Source organism: Pholcus phalangioides, unplaced genomic scaffold (assembly GCF_987345545.1).
Source record: "Pholcus phalangioides strain wild (caught in Gottingen) unplaced genomic scaffold, Ppha-v1.0 ptg000037l_1, whole genome shotgun sequence".
Classification (NCBI taxonomy): Eukaryota; Metazoa; Arthropoda; class Arachnida; order Araneae; family Pholcidae; genus Pholcus; species Pholcus phalangioides.
The window spans coordinates 1,006,716-1,027,111 of NW_028301624.1; the positions used below are offsets into that span (position 1 = coordinate 1,006,716).

General features: G+C 33.4%; 1 protein-coding gene across 4 annotated transcripts in view; it reads right to left on the minus strand.

Moving 5' to 3' along the window:
* The window catches only part of LOC149065862 (muscle calcium channel subunit alpha-1-like), a 140,003-nt gene that overhangs the window by 24,750 nt on the left and 94,857 nt on the right, over nucleotides 1-20,396 (minus strand). For all 4 annotated transcript variants that reach the window (XM_089253400.1, XM_089253399.1, XM_089253398.1 and 1 more), the window contains exons 26-42: nucleotides 19,699-19,751; nucleotides 19,052-19,198; nucleotides 18,507-18,708; nucleotides 14,866-15,024; nucleotides 14,052-14,162; nucleotides 13,055-13,138; nucleotides 10,720-10,866; nucleotides 9,247-9,312; nucleotides 9,042-9,133; nucleotides 7,275-7,431; nucleotides 6,699-6,826; nucleotides 5,845-5,941; nucleotides 5,636-5,738; nucleotides 5,414-5,512; nucleotides 2,964-3,100; nucleotides 2,718-2,828; nucleotides 610-797 (exon numbers count right to left, since the gene is read on the minus strand). In XM_089253400.1, coding sequence (XP_089109526.1) covers nucleotides 610-797; nucleotides 2,718-2,828; nucleotides 2,964-3,100; nucleotides 5,414-5,512; nucleotides 5,636-5,738; nucleotides 5,845-5,941; nucleotides 6,699-6,826; nucleotides 7,275-7,431; nucleotides 9,042-9,133; nucleotides 9,247-9,312; nucleotides 10,720-10,866; nucleotides 13,055-13,138; nucleotides 14,052-14,162; nucleotides 14,866-15,024; nucleotides 18,507-18,708; nucleotides 19,052-19,198; nucleotides 19,699-19,751 — 2,081 coding nt within the window. The remainder of the gene's footprint in view (nucleotides 1-609; nucleotides 798-2,717; nucleotides 2,829-2,963; nucleotides 3,101-5,413; nucleotides 5,513-5,635; nucleotides 5,739-5,844; nucleotides 5,942-6,698; nucleotides 6,827-7,274; nucleotides 7,432-9,041; nucleotides 9,134-9,246; nucleotides 9,313-10,719; nucleotides 10,867-13,054; nucleotides 13,139-14,051; nucleotides 14,163-14,865; nucleotides 15,025-18,506; nucleotides 18,709-19,051; nucleotides 19,199-19,698; nucleotides 19,752-20,396) is intronic.

The window sequence follows — 20,396 nt, forward strand, 5'->3', positions numbered from 1 at the left end:
TTCATGCAGCCACGTCTTCAAAAAATAATAATGCAGTGTCGGATGAACAAAGGGAGTTATTTTTAAGGATGAGGAAATAAGTAATAAGCAAGACAAGAAAAATAAATGAAAAAAAAAAATAAACGATAAACACAGCAGTTCCCAGAGACAGCAGCAGAGAGTCGGCTTTGACACTTCATCTATTTAAAAAAAGCAATAGAAAGTACACACATGCGCAGAAAAGCAAAGAAAAGAAATAAGCTAAGAGCTATTTCATAACAGCAAACAAAAAAAAATGAAAAAAATAACTTGAGAAAAACCAAAAAAAATTTTAAAAATACTGCAATGCACAATATGTGTGAAATTTTGAGCGAAAATAAAATATCAAAATAATGGAAATTATCGACTTTTATAACAACTACCTCTTTTTCGATTGATACCTACATGCACATCATGTATGCAAGTGCTTTAATAGAAATTTCTAAAACATAACATTCCTACAGCTGCAAATTGATGAAAAGGGGAAAAAATAACAAAACATAGTTTTTAACAAATTGTCTAAAACATTTCATAAGTACAACAAATTTTACTTGTCTTTTGCAAAATAGAAATATAAATATTAAGCGATACCTGGAGTGGATATTTGTATCATATTTGGCTAGCTTCACATTATTACCGATGGCAAAGTATTTTGGCGAAGAAATATCCAGGGCACCACCGGGAGAAACTTTTGCATGAGAACGAACAGCATTTGCTGCTGATCTTCCATGTTGTGGCTTGCCTCGGGACCACATGTTACCAAACAACATATGATTTCGCTGTAAGAGAGAGAGAGAGAGAACTCAATCACTATCAGCAAAGCATGCAACACATACATACTGTACATTTAAATTATATTGCATGGCATGCAGTCAAATTTGATTAAGAAAATTAGAATGAATGTTTTTCTTATTAGACAAAATCAAATAATCTTTTTGTTGATTAAAATGAAATACAGTTAAATGTGCAGAATATATTTGATACTATCATATGTAATTATTTTTCTTAAAAAAAAAATTTAGTTTTGTTTTAAATATAATTCTTATTAAATTTAGAAAGATCTCACTAATTTTTCAAAAAGCCTCATGTCTCCTAAACTTGAGTCATCCTGCATTTGTGTGTGTTGTCTTGTCTTAATTTTTTTTTCAAATTGGACATACTTTGATCAAAACTTAAGTTTGACATCAAGTTCTTTGAAAAACATTCCTGGAGAGAGTAGCATCAAACAGACAAATAGATAGAAAAAGAGGGTCATAATTTAACTGATATTTTAACATTAGAACTACCAGAGCAGTCTTTTTGGCCGCTATTGCAAAAATTCATGATACTGCTGTAAATTTTTATTAAACCAAGTGCCATAAGAAACTAGAGTTGCCTGTTTTGAAATATTGTTGTACAAGGATTTTTAAGGAAATGGGAGCCTGGGGCTCCAACCTCGCAAAAAAATTTATATTCACATTTTTTATAATTTACATTGCATATTATTCACTGATTTCCAAAATTTCGGAATGTAAGTAGCTCTGCAACAATTAAGTGACATCCCTACCCCCTATCCGATAAGATAAAACAATGAAGGGTTAATAAGGCTGCCAACTCTTCATATACACTGGATTCAATAAAACACCCGAGGGGGAGGGGTGGTATATGCATGCTTCACAAAAAATTCTTGTGGGGATCAAGTGACCTGAATTTTTAGGATTCCACTATCTATGCCCCACCCTAGCTGGAACGGTGAAGAGACTTTACGTTTGAAGCTAATACACAATTCACTAGCAGAAAGTGCTGTTGCAATTAGCAAATTTTATCATTTCTCATAAAATTGTATAATGACGTCAAAATAGTTGTATTGCATACATGTAAAGACATTATTTGAATGCATTCTAACACTTTTTAGAAATTAGCCCATCTTTTTTGAAATACCCTGTATGTTTGCTTACACCTGAAATGTAACGAAGCATCTGCGATTCTATACTCTATTTTTTAAAAGAGAAAAATAATTTTATTTCTTAAAAAAATGCATTCATAGTGTATTTAACATCTGGATAAAAAACAAAATTTCCAAGTAGGGTCGAAATTACCGCTCAGTATAGTTCTAGCATTAAAAGTCACTCCAAATTTTTTTTTCAATGAACAATGAAACCCACTCAACTTGGTGATAACCACATTATCAGTAATAACTTGACTTTTAAGTCTATCTCCATTTGCATTGCTTTATCCTAAAAACTCATGTTATTAGGATGATAATAACATGAGTCTCTCTAATTGACAAATGTCAATTAGAGAGACTGAGCAAATGTTAACTGACCTTTGATATCACATTCTCAGAGTGGAAATATTTCTTGAGAGAGTAACATCAAAAACATAAATAGATAATAAAGAATGAGAAGTAAATCACATTTACTCCCCCTTCTCCTCTCCTAAGGAGGAAGAGAAATTATCATTGGAAAAATTTACTTTGACTCATGTTGTTGGTCTTGGAATGAATTACTGGCTAGGTCTGGATATTATTGTATTGAGCATATACCATGTAAATGAAATAGTCACTGCTCAATTTTATGAGCCGATACGTTTTTAAAATTATCTCTTCGATCTCAAACAATGTACTATTTGTTTGAATGTTTTTCTCATTTAGGAACTAATTTTTTGTTTGATATAATTAAAATGAGCATCAACTGTATAAAGCAAAAGCAGAAAAATACTCTGTGCATTGGCAGTATATCGCTTCCTTCATCCAGTTCGTCCTCCTCCAGATTACCAGAAATGGCTCTTCTGAGCTCGGGACCAGCTTCATGAAGGGTGCGCAACCCAGCCTGAAATAAAAGTTTTTCTTAGTATTATGAATATTTTTGTGGATACAAATACTGAAATTATATGTTTCATTATTCAAACTTCATTGTGACAGAGCAGCATTAAAAAAAAACATTCTTCCAGAACAATAACATCACCTGCAAAGCAACAGTACTCTCATCAGCTCCATCACCGATGGCTTTTTCTCGCTCTTCTTTCCTTTTCTTGAAACGCCTGAAATAGTCTTGAATCAAGAACGTAGCGTAAAACTTGCCAACAGTGACGTCTTCATCAGCTATTTAATAAATGGAAAAAATTTTATATTTTATTAATGGTAACAAATCTTGTCGTGATCTACTAAAACTTTCATTAACACTGCAATTCACCGATCAATTTAATTGACATTTTTAACTTGAGAAAAATTAATTTACACTGCCAGTTCTCAAATGAACTAAAATGAAACCACAAATAAAATCATCCAATCACTGGTGCTTTTATCCAATCATAAATCATTGTTTGAGAACCAACCAATGTAGGTGGTTGAAGCAGTCAAGAAGATTGCAAAAAATGAAGCATCTCACTAGCACAAATGCACCTAAGGTGCTATGTGTATTCAAATTACCGTCAACACCACTTAATGTGATCACATCAGGACTTGAGGGTTTCTGATAATAATAACTGATTGGCTACTATATCTGAAAAAGTCCCATTTGCAAAGACTGCGACCATACATCCTGTTTGGTCGAACAGGGCATAAGATATATGGGTGTTGGTAAACTCTGATTTTTTTCTTTCCCACGTAATTGGTTGCAAAATGTTCAACCATGTTCCCCTTTTTTTTTAAATTCCATTCTAAAGCGGGACTTTCTTTTCCTTTGAGCTTAAATCTTGAATTTTTGTTATTCAGCTATTGTAAAGGGTTAGAATGGATCTGCCTAATACATATCACAAATCACTAATTTTTTTTTTAATGTGCAAACAATATTTTCCATAAATCCCTTGAAAAAAAATTTTTGGAAAAATAAATTCAAATCTATAAAAGAGACTGATCAAGAACTGAAGGAAAGATCTTTTTTCATTATACATTTGCCTTCACTATACGAAATCTATTGCAGAAGAAGCTCCATGCATAAATGGATTACAGCACGTGAATACTATGGAATGATTAATACATTAAGTATGGAAATTTTGTCAACAAGGGAGGGGACGAGAACACCTTGGAGCCTCTTACATCCTGAAAACAATAACTTACAAGGGAAAAAAATAAGTTTGGTAATTAATTACCTTAGCTTCAGAAAATTGGATGTTATTGTTTTTTTTCCCAAGTCCTGATAACTATGAACAAATTTTTTCTCATGTTACAATATTGGTCTGTTCCTTGAATGAATGATTGCATTAGCCATGATTCTATTAAGCGCTGTTGACTGTATTTTATAGTATAATGTCAAGCACTCCCAGAACTAATTCAGGAATCAAAATCAGCTGCATCAGTGTTTAAGCTTTTTTTGCCCATAGTTTGTTCCTTTTGGACCATATTTTCCTCTTGTGAGTCCACCCCCCCCCACCCCCAACCCTCATCCAGGAGCACGATCATTCCTACTTATTGAACCTATTTTCTAGAGTAAATTTGTATTGATGGAACCCAGAACAAATAGCCAAGTTATACTGAAACAGGGGTTAGTCTGGTGTGGGTAACAATCATCTAAATTTTGAAGCTGCATGATTGAGTTGTCTATTGAACTGATGACGGAGGAAGTCAGACTTTGAATGTGCTAGTGTATGTTACAACACTAGTGCATTCAAAGGCAAGATGGTAATACTGACGCATTCTGGGGTCAAGTAATACCAACTTTTGAAAATGAGCACAAACAAATATAAAAGGGATTTTTTAAAAACAAAGTAGGGGTTTTTCCCTTTCGGAAGACCATGACATCTTGATAGCTACTGCAAAATATCACCAAACTTTGGAGTAAATTTTCTGTCATCACTACAAATCGCCATTCTGCCAACAAAAAAGAAAACTTGCAATTGGGTCAAATAAGCAGAACTTATGAAATTTGTTAGAGGGCACTGATCATGTCGATTCGACTGTGAAAAAACCAAACTGATACATACACTTTATTTATTTACATTCACAAAAGGCTGGCTACACTTGCATTGGGGGAAAGAAAAACACAAAAGAAAAATGTGCGAATAATAATGTACTGTGAATACGTGAGGGCAAAACTCAAATGAGTATTCTGTAAGTTTTGTGTTTTCCTTGCCAAAATGAAACATTTTTTCACAATTAGCTGCAATGGTGAGAATTTACTTAAGCACACGACATCATTTTGGGAGAAAAAAATACAGGTAAGTCTTTTTTTTGAGTGAATTCTTTGAGAATGATTATTTCACCCCCAAAACTAAGAATTTTTTCCAATCGCGGTCAAAATTCAGGGTATGTAAGAATGGACAGAAATTACAGAGACTTGGTAGCTATGTTGTATAATTTAAAAAATTGAATAGATGATTAAATAATTTATTAATAATTTATTTAATAAGATAAATATTGATAAAGTGTAAATTTAAATAAATTTTTTCAGGTTTATCGAGAGAATAGCCAAAATACCTGCAGGAGGTACAACTTGATCAAGTAACTTTGGGTTTGTCCTTTTCCATATTTTTTTAATGATCGCTCGCAACTCTTCATTCGCTTCGTCAATGTTACCTTGATTAATAAAAATAATAGATAAAACACGTTTAACTGTATCATAAACACGCTTACACATACATTAATATTATAAAGTATGAATATTATCAGAATTATGATTTTCAATAAGGAATAGCGAACCATCTGTTTTGATCTTGAGTGACGTTCTAACAACGGCAAACAGTGTAGCATTGAAATTGACTGTTCCATCGCTGTTTAGCGGCATATTCATAGAAACCAATCTCTACAACAACAAACACAACATTATGGTTGTTGAAGTCTGAAACATTAAGGAATATATTTATTTTCATCATAATAAAATAGTGTGTAGAAATTATTCTTCTAATCACCTTGCAAGCAACTCTGTGAGGACATAACTTCCCAAAACCGAGAGGAGGAGATATTTTCCGTAACAATGTCACAACATCCAAGTGCTTTATTCTACCCCTAAAAACGATCAGAAAATTGAATTTAAAAATTTTAAATTACAAAAGAATACACAGTTCATTAGAAATTCTGTCAAGGAATGAATATGCGGTACATGTTGTTGTACGATAACAACAATGTACATGTACAGTTGTTCAAACCCCACCATCACCGCAGTGGTGATCGGCTGAAGTTGGTTTTCTGCGGTTTCCAACTTGAAGGTGCAAATGCAAGCCGATCTTTCTGTTAAAAAGTCTCGCCACAGAGAGCAACAGGCCTACAACGTTATAATTATTCATTCATTATACTTCACTCACTATGAGTTGAGAAAAACTCAATAGTTTAAAAAATTGATTGCAGATAGCAGCACTACACATAACAAGCATTATACAGAAACAAACTTCACGGAGGGTTCACTATTCATATGCACGCATTCCAACATGTACCAATTCATTAGAAGTTTATTCTATTTTTCAAATTACAGGCTCTTTAATTACTTGAGTTGTCCAGGTAGGCCCATGTGTTAGAACAAAAGGCCCTGCATCTGAGGCCCAGATGTTAATCTTTATACATATAATTGGCTAATCTGAGAAATCTCCTTGATTTTAGGGAATATTCCCAGAATAGTTATGGCCATGCTCTTTAAGACAAGATGTGAAATAAGTCTTGTGCATTCGAAAAGATGAGAAACAAGGAAATACTTGTTTATAATACAAGGATGGTAAACAAAGATATTCTCTCCATTCGAAAACCCTCTAAAGTATGAAGGCTAACTTACTTAGCATCCGGATCATATTCTGACCACAGTCTGACAAATTCATCCAGATGGTGAGGACCCAAAATCGACCAATCTCTCGTGAGGTAGTCAAAATTATCCATAATGACAGCAACAAATAAATTGATGATCTGAAATGAGTATAAATTGCATATGAGCTCTAAGTCTTAGTCATGTCATTAACATACCGAAGAATAACTAGTTCTTATGCACACATGTTTGAATGTAGGCTAGTTATTTGATCAATTTCTTTCTTTTTCTTTTCTTTTTATTTACTTCACAAATACAAACATGTAATACACAAAAAATACATGCACACATATTACAAACAAACACTTTGCAGCCTCAAGGGATTGAAAAGTCCTTCCAGCAGGCCTAAAGGAATAAGCTACAGAATATTTTTTTTTTTTTTGCATTATATTTATTAGATATGTGTTCAAATGTATTTTCGTTTATGTATATCTAAGTTCCTTATCATGAAGCTTAATATAATATAATTGTTGTACATCATACACTTTACATTATGTTACTATGTTGATTCCTTTAAATATATATGTAAAAAAAAAAAATGCAGCTCACCAAAAATGAACACAAAATGTAGAAGGAGATAAAATAAACAATAGCGAAATCTGTGCCACATAGTTTTCCTTTATCGTCTGACCGATCGTCACATTTAACATCTTTACTATTGACACATGCCATCATTATCTCTTGCCAGGCTTCTCCAGTTGCAGATCTGAGTAATAGCAGGAAAAAAATATTGTATCTTCTTATGAATGGATGAACAAAATATTGCATTATACAAATACAAATACAACGCCACAACAGGCAAATTGCCCAACGAGGTGGCTGACTTAAGAACATCACGGATCCCCGAGCCATTTTTTGGATACCCTACCTACTACTGCTACACCACATATGCACCCCCCCCCCCCCGCGGAACCCCCCAACGAACCCCAAAGAATCGGTACCTGCGGGAATGTGCGTGTACGTTTAGTGCAACCTGACGTAAAGTTTGTTTCTGTGTAATGCTTGTTATGTGTAGTGCTGCCATCTGCCCCCAGTTTTTCTAACTATGAGTGAAGTGTTATGGTTGAATGATTTACCGTTGTAGGACTGTTGCTCTCTGTGGCGAGACTTTTTAACGGGGAGATCGGCTCGCATTTGCGCCTTGAAGTTGGGAACCACAGAAAACCAACTTCAGCCAACCACCACTGTGGGGTTCGAACCCGGATCCTCGCATCACGAGTCCGGCACTATAACCACTCGACCACCACAGCGGCCAACATGAAACAACATAGTGCTTATTCAGCATGATTATAATTAAACTTGCAGTTCTTCGACACCAGTCATGCCTGTCCTAATGGACTGATTTGAAAGAAACTTTGTGAACATATTACGCCAGTCATAAAGAAGAGATTTGGAACAGTCAATTTACAATAAGTTAAATTATGACGACTTCAACCTTGTAAAACAACCCAATAAGGATATGCAGAAGCAAAGCATATGTACGGGCTATACTTGCCCCCCCCCCCCCTGCATGGTGATAAAAAATTTAAAAAATATAATCTACTCTTTGAAGGCAAATAACACGAAATTTCTCTGAAAGAGATTTGTACCATCTGATTCACCACGATGCTCCTCCCAAAAAGTTCAGTGAATGATGTTTTTATATCTTCAGCACAATGCACTGTATTAAGAGTTGACTAAAATGTTTGACAGCAACTGAGCGATACATATTAATTTGTCAAGACAAAGAGTGTTACTTTTTCGTAAAAATTGCAGTTATATATGAAACGCATTTCCAATACTTCCAATATTCTTAAAGTCTTTCTTAACCCAATTCGAAGACGTCCCATGAGGTCTAGTGGTCAAGTTATCCGACTCTCTCCGCTTGAAGACCTGGGATTCCGGTTTAGGAATCCAGTGACTTACTATATAGTGTACCTCTTTTGAATTTGTGAGCAAATGTTTTTTTCCTCAGAGAGCTTGTTACCTTATTTTTTGAACTTCCCTCGTAGCTGTTACTGAAAACAATATTTAAAAAATTGGAATTTATACCCAGCATAGGCCTAATATATGTCACATTTAATGGTATCTTTCCAGCATCACATTTCCCTCCCCCCTGGTGGCTATAACTTTTGTCGTTTGTAAATCTGTCCCCATGACATAAAGTTTCATCAATCAAAACAGACACTAAGAACAGAGTCTAAGTGCTGTCAAATTAATTACACCATTCTGTGTAACATTCGTCACCAGTAAGAAAAAGTAGATTAACATGTAATCAACATGTTCAATGATCCGCAGAATTAGAACTTCATGCTTAAAAAACAAACAAAATAACACCTGAAAAGTACGAGCACAGCTTGAGGAAACGTCTGAAAGTTATTGTTCCTATGAATCTCTGTGCTATCATCAAGGGCAATTTTTCCGAATATCTAAACAGAGAGCAAAAGATTAAAATTTCTAAATAATCATGACACATTTGCAAGCAAGCAAACAAAAATCATTCTCAGAAATTATTAAAAACAAAAAACATGAACACTGTTACCTGCATTCCTACAACAGCGTAAATGAAAAATAGAAGAGCGATGAGTAAAGCAACATAAGGCAGCGCCTATAAAAGAAATATAAAAGTTGTTAATTATAATATTTTAAGGATTTATGGGTATTTATAGGACTGCTGGATGCCCCTCATATACAGTAAGACCTCGTCATAATGCCACCTCTAGGAACAGAATAAAAATTATTCGTAAGCGTGAGTCGCTAGTTATGATTACAGGTATTGTTAAAAACTGACACTATAGCAGGGTGATGAAAAGTAGTCACCATTATACCAACGTCGTACAGTATATGGGATTGCTCTGTGTTTCAAAAAAAATATCCCAGTGTCCCAAAAAAAATTTTTTTTTGAAAAATTTTCGACTCTTAACATACAAATACATTGAAGCCTCTATGAATACCAAACTGTAATTAATGATGATTTTTAACAAAGGCGAGAAGATTTGATTTTCAAAGAAATCATATATTGTTTGGGATCAGAGGACCAGCTCGTAAAAATGTGTTGGTTTGTTTAACATCAGAAATTTCTAAAATCAAGCGTGGAAGTTGGTTATTACAGTTACAAGAGATGAGTCCAACTGATGTTGCAAGACAATTCAGAAGTATGATAGCCTCAGATGATGGAAGAAAATAATCTCATAAAAACCAGTTCCAAAAAAAGCACATTGAAAGTTCAGTTACCATATAGGTGCCATTTGTTACAAGCAGAGGCAAGCAACGTTTGCAGAACATCTCCAGCTCACATGCATGCTTATGCATGTCAGATCTGTCTTTTAAATTGACATCTTGCTGAGAAAAAAATATGGAAAAATATGGCTCCTTCATTTGAGAAGCCTGTATACGCTTACAAAAGGTATTGGGGATAAAGCCAGCAAAATTGAATTATGAACACATAAATAAGTGTTGAATAACACAATTCATTGCAAAAAACACATTGCTTTCAATGTCGATTTCTGTAAAAAATAATACACATGATGAAAAATAGATTTGAATAAATGAACCAAAAATATTTTCCTCCTGCATCAAAACATAGTAAATACAAAGGTTGCCAACCTGGGAAACAAGGTGAGTGTCCAACTCACTCTACGTAGGTGAAAAATGTGTCAGTAAAGATGTGACTTAACACGTTGGTCTATAACGCCTAAAACTTGCTTTTCGCTCTCCTGTAAAATTTGCGATTTGGTACTTACTCCATTTATCATTTCTTCAAACATTCAATCAATAATTTATTCCAAATTCAATTTTGAATGTTCATTCGAAAATGCTCAATTGAATGTTCATTCGAAAATGCTCAATTGAATGTTCATTCGAAAATGCTCAATTGAATGTTCATTCGAAAATGCTCAATTGAATGTTCATTCGAAAATGCTCAATTGAATGTTCATTCGAAAATGCTCAATTGAATGAATCATTCATTGATTGAATTCTTCATTCTTGATCTGAAAGCAAAACAAATCATTACCTGAAATGACTTAATGAACGTCCATAATAAAGTTCTAATGCCTTCTCCTCTGCTTAGTAACTTGACCAATCGCATGACACGGAAAAGACGGAAAAAATTTATGCTAATAATACCAGAGTTGGGAGCAGCGCACGTGTCTCCAAGGATCTGCAAAGAAAAAAAGAGGTAAATACAAGAAATGTGTTCTAAAGGGTTCCCAGCAAAATCTCCTTGATAATTTTCCTGACCAAAACACAAACTATTTCACTAAGCTTTGAATGATACAAATCGGCTTCCCTACCCCTAAACACCAGCATTGGTTTAAGTAGGTAAAAACTCCTGTCATTCATTTATGCAAATGGGCAGCATTCGCCCCCAACAATGAAGCAGCATGCATTTACAGAATTTTCAAATCTCTAACTCCTGTTGTAGGACCTCTGCCTCCATGGAAAGGTGTCTTCGACACATGGCCCTCTGAGCTTTTGCTGTGGTCTGCTAACCAGTTTTAGAAAATAGCTATTTTATGTAGAAAAATAATTAAATTCCAAAGAAAAACTTGTTGAGATTTCAGTGGCCAGCATTCTTTAACTACTATATTTAGAACTAAGATACTTTCCAGATTCAATAGTAAGGCTGTGCATTTGTACATTAAAAGGCCCACTATAATGAATTCTGGGGACTCGGACAAAACAGGTTTTGAGGCATATGATTTCTTATAGACTACAAGGCACCAAATTCAGCATCCAACAGGTTATATATATAGCAAGCGTTATAAAAGAGCAACTGACAGAAACCAGATTTATTTGAAAAAATTCAAAAGTCAGAGTATAGCGCCAAAAAGGCAACTTTATACACATAACTCGAAATTATAAAATTAGAGAAAATGGGAAGACGTAAAAAATTAGAATAAATTGGAAAATTGGGAAAGTATGGATCAATGAGGAGGTCGTTCTCACGAAAATGATACAATTTATGCTTTGACAGAATCATTAATTGCAATCTACAACCTTTGTACTATTTGGCAATATATCGATGATTCCCTGCTCAATAAAACCAATTACACGAATTTTGTTGTTAGGATTTGATAAAAAAAAGTAGAACAAAATTACAACATTTTACCGAAAAGTAGGACAAGTGAGAGCCCAGTATAATAAATGAAAATTTCAAATTAATGACAAAATATTTTTAGGATTATCGGGACAAATTTCAGATTTAATATAAGAAATAATTGATTAAAAAATTAATTATTGAAAGAAAGTTATTTTCAAGCAAATGAAAGTTTAAATTTCAGGAAAGAACTAAATTCAGAGTAAATACAAACACAAAGGTCAAGAACGGCAAATTGCTCAATGGTGTGGCTACTACTACTAAACCAGACATGCACCTCGCCCATATTCCTCTGTGGAACTTCTAACGAATTGGTACATGTTGGGATGTGCGTGTACGTATAGTGAGCCTTCCTTGAAGTTTGTTTCTGTGTAATGCTTGTTATGTGTAGTGCTGCCATCTGCAATCAATTTTTTTAAACTGAGTTTTTTTCTCAACTCATAGTGAGTGAAGTGTAATGAATGAATAATTATACTGTTGTACGCCCGATACTTTCTGCGGCGAGACTTTTTAATGGGAGATCGGCTCGCATTCGCGTCTTGTTGGGAACCACAGAAAATGAAACGAAAGTTGGGAAATGAAAAAATGAAAGGAAAAAAAGATGCCCATAAATAATATGGATGTCAAATATAACCAACATACAACCGTCCCATATAAAAGCATATACCACAAAAAAAACTAATAATTAATACTATATAATGCACTGCCCATAAAAAAGATTACAGTTGTCCTATTCTATGGATAGTTTCTTGATTTATCCCACAATGTTCATCGTACTTCTTTTTAAACGTGTCAATTGCGTTAGAATTCATGACCCCCCAGAGGTAGGCTACTCCATTTATTTACAACCCAAAAATAAAAGTGTTCAATAAACTTGTAAACCCTGTTTGATAATCAAGAATAGCACAGTATGACTTGGTAACTCACAGGCTTCTAGGAAAGTTTATTTTGGTCCGCAATGTCTGAAAGGTTGAAGACCCCTGTTCTATTGCTTGCTTTGCCCAGAGGCCCCACCCTATGCCAAAGTCAGACCCTGCTTATAGGCATAAAATGTATCTGTAATTAATGTTCATGACAAACTGATTTATTTGTGATTACTGCCTCGCCTGAAAAAAATGAAATTATCTAAACAATATGGCAACCTTTTTTTCAGATATTTAACTTTTATACAAAACAAAAAATCATTAAAAGAATTCTATTCTACGCATAACTGTTAGATAGTCTCCCAGAATATCAAGATGGTACTCACATTTACGTCCGAGTAAACTATATCAATGAAACTTCCCAACACAATGATAAAATCGAAAACATTCCACGCATCACCAAAATAGTTCTGTGGAAAAACAACCATACATCATAATTAGAACTAAAATCATCTTGTTAAAATTTGAAAGAATAATCAAAACTTTATAAGAAAATGATACACAAACAATCAACTTCGAAACAAGTAAAACCTATCAGCTTATCATACAAGTTATATTGTCATATTTTTTGAATCTCTGTAGCTATATCTATAAATATGTATACAAATACAGTTGGAATAGATATAACAAACTCACAATTTAACTAATTTCTTGATTTGACAAATTTCTTTAAAAGTCTTTGTGAATGTACTGTGTGTGTGTGTGTGTGTGTGTTAATATCAACCCAGGTATTAAAATTTTCCTCGCTTTAATAAATAAAAATTTCAGTTTCATCTGTTTTGTTAAATTGAGATTCGACTGAATAATTTTAAATCAAGTGGTGGTCACACTAATGCAGCACTCACATTTAAAGTACCGTAAATTTTTGGAAAGAATCTCCTGTTAAATAATTTTTTTTCTTTGTGATGGGAAGCAGTAAACCCAAAATACACACACACACATTGAGAAACTTTACTCTTGAAGAACAGGTTCATGAATGAGATTTGTAAAAGCAGTGTCAGAGATACATGGGAATAACAGATAATGAATGACAAGTTCAATTTTTTGGAGTTCCAGAATATGCAACCTTTTAAGGGTGATTGCATGAAAAACTTGAGTTTTATAGTTAGAAAAGTGCAATGCTTAAGTTGAATAAAAAATAATTATTTTTTCTCAATGTTTTTCTGCTTTTGTTCGCGCGCTGTACACTTCATGATGTGCATCATAGCTTATTGCAAAGAATGCAGTGTAAGAAGTTTGCAACATCAATAATATATAAATAACAAATCACTCAAATTAAAACTATTATAAAACAATGTATTTTTTATTTCAGTGAAATTTCACCTTAAATTTGAATGCTGCTAGCTTGAAAACAAACTCCAGGGCAAAAACCGTCGTGAAAATTATATTGAGGGTGTCCATCACTTTCGTGTACAAACAAGGTTGCTTATTGAACTGCAGGGAGAAAAGAAAAAATATATTTCCTTATCATACTGAAAATATTAAATCATAATCTAAAATTATAATCTACAGGGAGATTCTATAATTCCCCTTGATACATTTTACTGGCAAACCATGGATCCTAGAGGCATACTTACAATGGGGAAAAAGTTACCAAATAATGTGTAGAACTCAAGATACATAACTCATGTTGCAAGGGGTTGTATAGTTTTAAAACACCACAGTTAACTTTTTATAAGGATACCCTGTCCTCAAAAACCTAATTAAAAAGCAGTTGCCTTGCGCTATTTGAATTCAAAAACTTGAGAAAAGTTGGGAAAAAATAGTAAAACTAACGGACAATGCTCCATTCCCTAATTTATGCTGTTCTTTCCCATCTTTTCTCTGATTTTCGACTTAAAAACATCTCAGCAAATACTGCTTTTAGAAAGGTGGAATTGTTTTTGGCCTTACAAAAGACAAGGCAACAACTGTCTGATTAAGTTTTTGAGCACAACGTGTCTGTATAAAAAGTTTTTTTATTTTGATAACTATACAACCTCTTGCAACATGAATTATGTATGTTGTTTCGATACTTTTGCTAACTAGAAGTATGCCTCTGGGATCAACGTTTTGCCAGCAAAATGCCAGAAGGGAAATTATGGAATCACCCTGTATATGTTATAAACATATAATTCTAAAAAATTTCATCACTTACTTTCATTGCAAGGGTCAGGGTGTTGATCATGATGAGAACAAATATCGTGTACTCGAAATACTGAGAGGTAACGAACCACCAGATTTTATACTGAAAACGTGCTTTTGGAATATACCTCCGCACTGGTTTAGCTTTTAGTGCAAACTCTATGCAGTTCCTCTGTGAAGAGAAAGACATAAAATGTTATATTAAAATTCAGATATCATTGTATTTTAGCACTAAAAAAGAAATAAAATGAATGTGGTGCTTATCTACTCAAAATAATCCTGAAAAAAATTAATGATGCAAGTGATGTAGATGCAAAGTATTAGTATTAATTCATCATATCAATGTGGTGTGTAAATGAATGTGCATCAAAAATATGGTGAAACCCCTTTTTTAAAATCTCTCAAAATCACAATTCCACATATACTGTAAATTTTCGATAGTTCTAGCTATAAAAGCATTGTCATTAAGACAATGTTAACAGTACCCTAACATGCTGTCAGAGAATTCATGCCTCATCCTGAAAATACCATCACTCTCTTTCGTCTAAAAAATCATTTTCTTCATTCGACAAAAAGTTTCTATTTTGACTCGAGGGAAAAGACAGACAATTTTATCATCAATTGTGAAACCAAATCAAAATTACCTCCCCTCACCTACATAAAAGAGTCACAAAATCCTAACATCACATGTTCTCGGCTTCCTCATCTTTCATTCAAAGTGTTCCATTAGTTTTAGCTTAGTTTTTTGTACCGATAAGCGGTATTGGTGGAAACTGGCCAGTTAATAATTGTCTAATATTTCGCTATAAAGATTACGATTATATCAACTCAGAAGGCTCTTACACTGGAAGCAAAAAGCAGTTTATGATAGCTAAAGCAGCATTTGTAAAATATTGGATTCATGGTACAATCCTAAGCAATATTTAGGTATGTTGGGATCAGGTTTAAAATTATAAAAACCAACAAAGGAGACGTCAGTGTGGTGAATTATAAGCAAGTAGATTGCTCGTTTGATAAACATGCTGAGGCTAAAATTGAATCTATTTCCGAACCCATCTTGAGAAATGGGGGCCCTTCACAGACTGCAGCATATTACAGTATCCACAATTTTTTTCTGTAAGGTTTGAATAAAAATAAGTAAAACTTTGGATTATGAATGTTTTGCAAGAACTTCGGATTATGAATGTTTTGCAAGAACTTCGGATTATAAATGCTTATCAAAAAGAGTGAAAATTATTACCAAATTTTGACTTGATAAACGAGTGAATTCTCGTAATACTAGCAAAGGCTATTAAAGGAAGGATTGCCTTCCTTTAATAGATAAGATGTATGAGATGTAGCCAGAGATGTATTACTTTAACCAGAGGTGGTTTAAACCAGCCTGGTCAATATTAGTTTCAGCCAGTTTTTACTACTTGAAGTAGTCAAGAAAACTCAAACTTCACATTTTTTTCCTATTAATTTTAAAGTAGTAGTTATATGATAATATCTTAATAACTGAATTAAATCAATGACTGAAGAAATGGAGTATGAATATTCAAATATTAGCTACTTTTGAGTAGAATTTACTTTCTTTCAAACCGAGCACAGTCCATGCCAATTTTAGCATATTCCCCCCCCCCCCAATGGGGCTAGACCATGGCGGAGTATTATACAAGAATGATAATAATGATAATACATAAAATAAAATAAATAAAACAATAAATAAAAAGTAAAGTAAATACAGAAAAAATATACACATAATTTTACCATATCATCTGAACCCTTAAATCCTAAACTGACCAAAACCTTCATCTCTTTTGAACAGGCTAAAAATAATTTAAGACATCTAGGCGTCGTCAAATATGGTTTTGAAAGTGATTAAATAATAATTTTAATCTAACTTATTTTCATTTTATTAAAATAATAAATATTAAGATAATCAAGTGATAGATTAGTGAATTTGTATAGGCTAGTAATTGTAAAACCTGCTGTCAGAGCTGCAACTAAAAACAAAAATTTGCTCTGTCACCAAGGGCCAGAGTCTGTTTTGACACCTCCCCCTGTAATTTTGAATGGAAAAACAGTAAACACAGTGCCCTTCCTGATACAGTGCCCGGGGCACTAGGCCTCCCCTTGCCCACTGTGAGAAGAGGGTAGTATGATACTATGACAACTCTATGAGAAGCAACTCATTAAAAAAATTAATAATGAAGAAATTGGTTGCTGGTTCTTTTGACTATTTGAAATCATCTACAGCAATAAAATAGTCAAAATTGATATCAACTAGGACGGTTGAAGCAGATTTTCTGCATGGTTAGGATGACACATGGTCAGTGAATGTAACCCTGTTTTAAAAAGAAAAACCATTCTGATGCTTGTAAAAAGTAAAAACCACATTTATTTTGTAAGTTGCATTTATTTGCAATAATGAATTCCAAATGACAAATTTTACATTTGTTCACAAAAAAACCTCTCGAATAAATAAAACATAGCTGAAATAAAAAATTTCGCATTAAAAAAAATGGCAGTATTACTGGAAAGTGTTAAAGTACTTAGTGTTGAAACCTAGCATTGTAGTAATACATCTCTACTTTCTCCTAATTTAACCCTATTTTTTGAATGCTTTTATAGCATCCTTTCCCAAATATTCATATATTTCAGTTGCATATACAGTCGAGTACACTTATAACATAACCCGGATATGACACACATATGAAATCCTTAAAATTTGGCTCACTCATGTCCATATATTTTTATCTCTGTAATGCACTGCTTAAAGCGTACACTATGGATATAACAAACCAAAAGAATGGTCTTAACCGAGAAAATAATCCAGATATACCATATGACCAAAAACCCTAGAAAAATAGTCAAAAACAGACTTTTTTGTACAACATTTGTTGCAAAAATGCATATATGCTATTGATAAATACGCCTTGCTTATAGCATACACGTCGATTATCACAAACACTTCTCGAATCATCTAGGGGCTATGTTATAACCGAAATCGATTATATTCACATCTAAGACAATGTCAGAGGGGAAACAAGTGATGCTTGTGGTTTTCCTTTTAAGCACGTTCACAAGTACTGACCAAAATTATGATTTTCCCACTTGAAAAAGTGTAAATTATCTAGATTTTACTAAAAGTAATAAAAATGAAATTTTAGCATTTATTTATCAAAATTGGCCAATTTTGCATTTATCATGGTTATTTCGTACATACAAAATCTATGTATCCTTAGTGATGACACCATAAAGACCACTAACAGTATGGTAACCCAGAGATCTAATGAAGATCTCACCATGCTTAGTACCCATTGAATTTGAATTATTAATCATATTTTCACTGCTCACATTGAACTTGTCATATTTAATTTGTGAAATAAATGCCATCACGAATCACTGCGATTTCTTACTTATGTGTCGGTGAAAGGGAACAAGAGAAAATACATAAGTGAACAGCACTGTTTACTAATATCTTTGACCGGGAGTGAGAAAACCCTCTTATAAATGACAGAAGCATAAGTGAGAGATCACTGCATTCATAGGAAATTATGGTACAGGTTGAATCTTGAAAAATTCTTCGAAACTTATTTGTACACTTAATAATATGAAAACGAAACAGGTATTGTATCAAGTAACTATATGTTTATATATAAATATATTCACCTGATTCTTGTCAAGCTCACAATTTTTGTACTCTTGTTCCCCTTCATTCTGAAATGTAACGATAACAAAACCAACGAAGATGTTTACCATGAAGAAAGCAATGATGATAATGTAGATGATAAAAAATATAGCAACCATGGGACGGTAATTATGAGATGGACCTTCATCTTCCGCTTTTGAATCTATGGCTACGTGAAGAAGCCTTGAAATAAAGAAGAGCATCCTTTTCAAAGAAATGAAATACGCATAGATAGCTATCAAAATAAAAACTTGCCATGAATTTTAAAAATTCTGAAAGTGTTCTTATATATATCTAATATATCTTCATGAAATTGTTCATTCAAATGCTAATAAAAGAAAGATTGCTCACAGCCACAGGCACGGCCGTCATAAGAGCATCATGGGTTCCCGTGCCGAGCCCAAGTGGGAACATGTGTTAAGATGGCACTGGCCATAGGTTTTTATGAACCAAATTTTAAATATTACTTGAACGATTTGAATTGTTGATGAAATGTACAATTTTAGGAGAGTCAATAATAACTTACTGCGGCCAACCTTCAAACGTCGATACAGTGAATAATGTGAGCATAGCTTTGGCTACGTCATCAAAATTGAACTTGTATCTTGTCCACTCCCTATCTTTTAACACAGGCTTGTTTATATCCCCTCCTTCATATGTGATAAAAGTTCCCCTGTGAAAAAATAAAGAATTGCATTAAAAATTCATTGTCATTTAGACTTTTAAATTTTTTAAAAGAAAAAGATATTAACAACAATCATATTTCTGATGTTTCTCATCTGTCAATTTGAAACAAGCGACTTCCTAAATGCACTTGTGCCTCCATATTCAACGGAACATGTCTGAAAATAAGCTGTGAAAAATGATTGAAGCATACAGTATTTTAAAAAAATTGCTTTGATCCAATAAGTTGGAGGCATGGAAAATATATGTGATTAAGAAGTAAACTTTACAAAATTGTTGCGCTCATCATTGGCAAAATAAGAGACTCAACAGTAACCAGAAATTTCTTTCGGAGGGAAACAACTGGTGTTTCAGGGAAATTTTTCAAGTTTATATGATTCATTAAATTAGAGTTCGACTGAATATGCTCCATTACACTAAGAAACAAAAGTACAGCTTCAGAATTGAGTGAAGAATTGCAAATGAAGAAATATATACAATCATGCTTACACACAATCCTCGGGATATCCCTTGGAAGGATCACTGCAGCTAAAAAATTTCCCCTGCAATTTATGAATCAGAAATTAGCCATGAAACATAATATTTATTTTTATAATAGGAAAATAAAAATTTACCCCAAAGGAAGATCAAATCTAATTTTAGATATTATGAAATACAGAGTTTCTATGCAATGTAATTTTCTACTGGAGTTTTTACTGGAAAATTCAAATGTTTTCTCACAATACAAAATTATTTCTTTTCAATGAAATTTATACAAAACATTTTCTTCTTTCATGGAATGAATATACCTGGTCATATGAAGACTTGACTGCAACAGATTGAAAGAGATATGAAATTCTCTGTGTAAAATTTATCATCATCTGTATGAATTCATACTCTCAAAGTTTTTACAACACCGGTGATAGACGTCATGAGCAGGGATTAAGTTAAAAAGCTGAGGGAGGCATTATGATTATGTCAATGCCCCCCCCCCCTGCCCCTCCATATTTCCGTCTATGGTTGGCATCATTATGAGATTTCTAAGTTCTGTAACTGGTTAATGACTTTAAGAAGTTCTGTTCCTAGCCAGCAGGCTGGGCAATAACTTGTGGTTTTGAATTTCACTATATACTTATAGTAATCCAATGTTGGCAACCACTCTTTTGGAGAAACATTGAGAAAATGAACTCGTAAAAACAGCAACCCTT